Source organism: Sphaeroforma arctica, assembly GCF_001186125.1.
Source record: "Sphaeroforma arctica JP610 unplaced genomic scaffold supercont1.96, whole genome shotgun sequence".
NCBI classification, from domain to species: Eukaryota; class Ichthyosporea; order Ichthyophonida; genus Sphaeroforma; species Sphaeroforma arctica.
The window spans coordinates 129817-136050 of record NW_014040462.1 but is presented as its reverse complement, the minus strand read 5'-3'; the positions used below and the strand labels follow the sequence as shown (position 1 = coordinate 136050).

The 6234-nt window shown below is 41.4% G+C and overlaps 1 protein-coding gene across 1 annotated transcript; it reads left to right on the top strand.

Moving 5' to 3' along the window:
* Positions 1-3843: 3843 nt before the first annotated feature.
* On the top strand, positions 3844-4558 carry SARC_02210 (hypothetical protein; the record flags this gene model as incomplete). The annotated part of the gene is made up of 2 exons (XM_014304064.1): positions 3844-4355; positions 4408-4558. 2 exons carry the CDS (start codon positions 3844-3846, stop codon positions 4556-4558), a joined length of 663 nt encoding a protein of 220 aa, XP_014159539.1.
* Between the last annotated feature and the right edge of the window lie 1676 nt (positions 4559-6234).

The following is a 6234-nucleotide window of genomic DNA, read 5'->3' as shown; positions in this document are numbered from 1 at the left end:
ATATGTCTAGTTATATATATATATCATATATATATATATTTATATACATATATATATATGTGTGTATATTATATATATATATATATATGTATATATTTATATGTACTTACGTGTGTTTGTGTGGATATATATATATGTGTGTGTGTCGCCAATATCTCACTGTGTGATATAGGAAACGCTACAGGTCTTGATTGACCACAGAGGCATGCGAAGGATAGAGGCAAGCTGATCAACATCAATTGCCGCGCCAACTTCATCCACCCATCGCCGAACCGCTATCAACCGTTTGCTTCTTATACCAAAGTACGACTTACCAATCGACAACTTGACATTGTACTTCTAGTACGCAGCAATCACTGTCACCCATGGCTTGCACTACTAACGTCTATATACACGGCGGAATTGGTGACTCCTTCTATGTCGTTTCCGTCTGCTGCTGCATAGTACACGATGCAGGCTTATATATATATATATTTATATATATATACATATATACATATATACATATACATATATACATATACATATATATATATATATATATAAACATATATATATATATATATATATATACATATATATATAAATAAACATATATATATATATATATATATATTTGCATATATGTATGTACGTATATATATATATATATATATGTTTGTGTGTCTGTTGTGTGTGTGCTATATTCTTTATTAAAACATCAGGTCTAAGCGTACACTATGTATCTAAGAGACGATATGATATGCGTTCAAACTGTGGTAATTTATGTATGTCTATTCTAGACTTTATATGTTTGTATTCAGCCTTCTATGGATCATCTATAATATTCATATTCATATAATTGTGAATTTCATAACTCACCTCTGGATGTATTTATAGGGTTCTGCATCTGGTAATACGTCTATGCAAACGGATGGTTGTTATTAAATACCAACCTTACTCTATAGTCTGATAAAACTATACAGTGGATCGTATAAACCGAATAGCAGAGAATATCGCCTGCGTTACCTTTCATGCGTATGCCATAAATGTTGAACTTGTGACAAACGGCAGTCCATTGAATACACATACCGAAAAGGTATTAGAAACAGCTCAGTCGATATAAACCGGTCGTACTTTGCTATATATCTGTATGAGCCACATCCTTTGTATGTCAAAAAAAAATACACTACTAGTAGCCGTATAGGTTTTCTCGGCACCTGAACATCCACTGCCATGCGGTTTGATTAAATTCCCGTGAAATGTTGTTACAGTCGTGCCAGAGTGTTGTGTAAGCCAATGTGTTTAGTTCTGTGTGAATGTATTGTAGTCAAGTCTCGAATACAGTCGCATATTTAAAGGACATCCTATTTGTGGTTCAAAGATACGCACTTGTTGGATAACAAAACATTTGTATAATTTATAAATATCAAGTGAAAAATCGCGCGCATTGTGTATGTAAGGGAACTTTCACGTGCAACATACTATATCGATGTTCGCGGTCTGTGTGGGCCTGTTGTACGTGCATATTCGAATCATCGGCATTATTGCATAAATTAGCAGGCATGTGAAATCAAATTCGATTATAGAAGTTGACTATCATACACATATATTGAATGACCTCCTGATATAACTGACTGATTTTACATGGTACATGTTTTTTGAGTGATGGATTTAGTGTCATAATTGCCTTTAAATTCGGATGTCCTTTTCTTTCCATCTATAAAGATGTTAATTTCTGGCGCTGCACGAGTATTAATATTTTAAATTCAATTCGAGGTTCCGACCCTCAAATTGTCGATGTGAACCCTAGTTTTGTTTGTTGGTCGCACAATGCATGCCGCCAATATATTTCCGGCGACTAATTTTTCAATAAAACTATACTTTAATATCACATTTAATACATTGAAGAGTGAAGATTTTGATGGCGAAGTATATATCAGCAGCTCAAACCTTGATTGACTGAGAGGTGTAACGATCTGGGTAGATTCATAATAATTTCGATTGTAATCTAGAGAAACAATAATCAGGGGCGTGCTGATCGATCTCGCCTAATAGTCACCACATTCGTGAAAATTCTCGAGACTCTACTGTACAGTATTCGCTAAAGACCAAGCAAATCATACATACCAAAGTCCGCAAATCGGTTTGGGTATCTCTATTGTTATACTTCAGGGTCGGGTACTGGTAATCAGCTTTTGCAAGGAAAAATCAAAGTAGTGAACAAATATTACTTTCACATTATATGCTTCTGCATTCTTATTTCTACTGCAGAAAGGGTTGGGAACAACTTCGGATAATGAAAGTTGAATCACCATGTACGGACTGAAATGGGCATACAATGAAACATTTTTTTCTACTCGGGACTTTCGTATGTCCTTGTGTCTTTTAGTTTCGAATGAGGACTAACAGAGAATTGCTGGAAGAAATTCGAATCCTGCTTTCGACCTCTGGAAAAATCACAATCCCACCACAGCAGACACAATTTCCTCTGCTGCAACTGATACTTTTGTGCCGATCTATATTAGCCAGCATTTCGTAATGTGCTGAGCATCCCGGTTTGGACACAACAGCGGGATATGCAACCCGACATATCAACAAAAAGGCTGAGATAAGACTACCTATACCTTAAATGGTAGTGGTTCTATAATTACGAAAATCACGTCGGCAACTGAACAATTGAGTTTATATTAGTAGCATATGCTGTATCATTTTTAATAGACTAGTGTTATGGATAGCTCGGGTATGAAAGTTCGAATCCCAGGCTTTTAGTGAACTCTGGTGAGAGGGTGAGTACAATCCCTTCCATTAAGTACTTTAAGCTCTTGCGTAAATTGCGACTGCAGATGTTCAGGCATTTGATAATTATTGTGTCATAGTCGCTTTCTGTGAACATGAGCAGCATGTGTACGCTAGTTATTTGACAAGATGACAGAATACTACTTTTATACAAACATGTATGATTGAAATATCCCAATACTTTCTATGTCTTGGGCCAGATAGAATCAATTGATCGTGAGTGCTTAAAGAATTACTATATTATATAAATAATATTTGACATATCTGATTATATGGTGATGATGTTCGGCCACTGTTACAAGCGCGCTTTAATGTGGTCCGCCTACAAATTGTTCTCCATCGACTTGTTTGCGTGCTGGTTTGTCACTGTTACAAGTGGTTCCATATATATATTCTGTCCACAACTGCACTCCATCGATTCGTTCGACTTGTTCGCGCTGCTGCTTTGTCACGTTTGCAAGTGCTCCAAGATGCCGCTTGTCTACTTTTTCGCTATTGTATCTACTTGTTAGGGGCTGCACTTGATATGTTACTCGATTCTCTTGTAAGACACCAGGATGAAATTTTACAAATATTGAATGTAGACAAGATCGGTCCCAAACACAACGGCCGTGATTACCCGACGCAGGAAACAACATCGACTTTCTTTGCCCAGACGAACCTCCTACTGACGAATCTGGAGGAGCGACTGGTTCTCGAAGTCCGTATGAATATGAATGCTGGCGTGACGGTGGTGGAGATCATCCGGTATCTGATTGCCAACTATGGTCCAGCTGTATTCCTCCTCACCAGTACGTTTCCCCTGGTTTGATTGCCTTCTCGCCCCGCCTTTGAACTGACTCGGTTCACGAATCTGAAGGCTAAGCACGCCTTGGCGAAGCGTCGAAGCTAGCGGTGAAATGTTTTCACCGGCGGGACCAGGAGCTCCGCCCGAATCGAGTCCCTGCGGCACCAGGTTTTGCGCCTCGAATTAGTATGCTCCAGGCTGCCCAACCAGGGCTTTCGATGCTTGTGCCGTTCCAACCCCAGCCGATGCCGCTACCTGCCTGATTGCCTCAACTGGACATGCCCTCTTTCAGCTCACGGCCCAGGGACCTCAGCCTCTTCCATAGCCGACGCCCTAGGACTAACCCAACCCCAGCAAGGGACCGTACAAATTTACGAAACACCTTGATGAAGGACAGCTACCATCAATTTAAGCCGACCAAGACTTCACGCTGGCTTGATCGATGCTCCAAGGCAGCGGCGGACGACCGCCTCCTTGTTGGACCATTCACAAGAGAGGGCGACAAGTGGGTGTTAGCTACCTTGGCCACGCATGATGTTCACCGAGACTTTCGATGGAGCCGTACGAAGAGTTTCTGGGAGCCCACGAACGCCACATGTTGCACAAGCCCGTATATAAACCGCGGTGTTACGTTCCGGTTAGCGAGCTGCCCGTCGCAGTGTCCGCAGCAGACAAACGGCAAATTAACATGGCCCGCTGAGATCGCTGCGAGGAGCCGAGAGAGCGGAATGAGTACGCCGCCGCGCAGACGCTCTGTGCACAGGAACAAATGCAATGGATGGAGCACGAGGTGGCCCGGCCGCGTGGGCGAATAGCTTTGGATTATTTACCGCAACCACCAGAACGCCCTGTCACCCCGGCACCAGCACGGCCACCGGTACGCCTGGTTCCGTGGCTAACCATCTGTTCCGAACGCACAACCAGGGCGCACTGATGGAGATGAAGTTGCTTAGTGTACTTAAGGACCCAGCTGTACAGTTAAAAAGCTACTGATAAATGTCTGGTCTCACGATTTAAAGAAATTAACAGAGAATCTCACGGATTTAATTGTAGCCGTACGAACTTTTATTGATAATGCTTTTATAGGTCTCGACCATGAGATAGTGTCAAATCACTACGAGACAAATGATCTCGCGTCTACCACAGCCTTGGCTGGCCCAACTAGCTAATACAATTTTTATTTTTATTTTTCTCTTGTTTTATTGTTCTTGCTGTCTGGTCGGGAGGATCATATTAAAAAATTGTCAAGGACCAGTTCAATTGTTGGTCTGGATTACGCAGTTGTTGTTGTTTTCCTGGTCGCAATTCTACCAATCTTCGTTTTTGAATATGCCCCCAATGTGAAATCAAGAATCATAAGCCAAGTTCCTTATCTGCTACAATGTCTTTCCCATCTGAAATCTCCCTGTATTGAAAGTCTGACAGCAAATTCTTGCGTCGTTCCCGCGCGCGAAGTGTATTTTATCATACACCGCCTCGGCTTCCGTCAACAACTCAGTAATTTTAAGATATTTATGGCTATCCTATCCATAGCTTAAGTTTTCCAGTCCTTCATACTACTACTGAGATTTTTGTATAATTTGTATGAAGATGCATCTGAAACAATCTCATCGATTAACTCTTAGTTTTTTTTACTCAAATCATAATTGAATCCCACAGGTTAATTAAAGCCTTCGCGTAACTAGTTGGTACCCTTTTCACTCTGCGCCGTGATACTCCAGCGCTGATATCCTTATCAAGAGGCAACTTGTCCTGTGTAACTTATAGTACTCTCATCCAATATGTCGTCATCAGACCGGGGTGTTTTCTCCCAAGGAAGGATGCGAGGTGTTCTTTCTGTTTCACGGTGTATTCGAGTCGAGTTGCTTGTTGTTTGGTCGAGTCCGATGAATGTTGTTGACTATCTTCCAAGCATCGAATCAGTGGCATCAAAGTATCGTCCTCTCTTTGCAACTGCTTGGTTGCGGCAATTTGTGGTCCAGCATGTGATATGCAGTTGACACTGGGCATGGTCATGCTTATACGTGATATATCGACCTCAGCCCATTCCTTGGGCGTACAGGCGTCTTGCAAGTACCGTAACCTAGAAAGTGCATCTGCTGGAACATGAGATTGTTTTGATTTGTACATCATATCCATTCGGTAATGCTGTAGCTTTAAGGCCCATCGCAGAAGTCGTTCGTTGCGCATTTTCTTCCTCGTCATAGATATATTTGGCTTATAATCCATTCAACACTCGGATAGCCTCCCGTGGACAAAATGGTGAACTGCTTGGGCGTACGCCCAGACCATACTCAGTGCTTCCTTCTCGGATATCTGTCAGGGAAGCTCGTGCTTTTTGAACGCTCATGAATAGTAGCCTAACGTAACCTCCTCCACCTTTCCATCCTTTAATTGCATTTGAGTTAAATAGCTCTCCTCAGCTTTTTGACTTGCATCGCTTTTGACCCTGAACGGTTGCGCATCAGCAGAGTAGTCGGGATATCCTTCTGATGCTCGTCTTTCCAATTGATCGGCAATGATTTCTTCAGTTGACTTGCGCAAAATTTGGTATGAATCATCTCATGTATGGACACAGCGGCACAACTATCAAAAAACCACAACTATTACCTGATAGATTTACGTTATTATAATAGTCAGACACCATCCGACCTGGTTAAATGATTCGA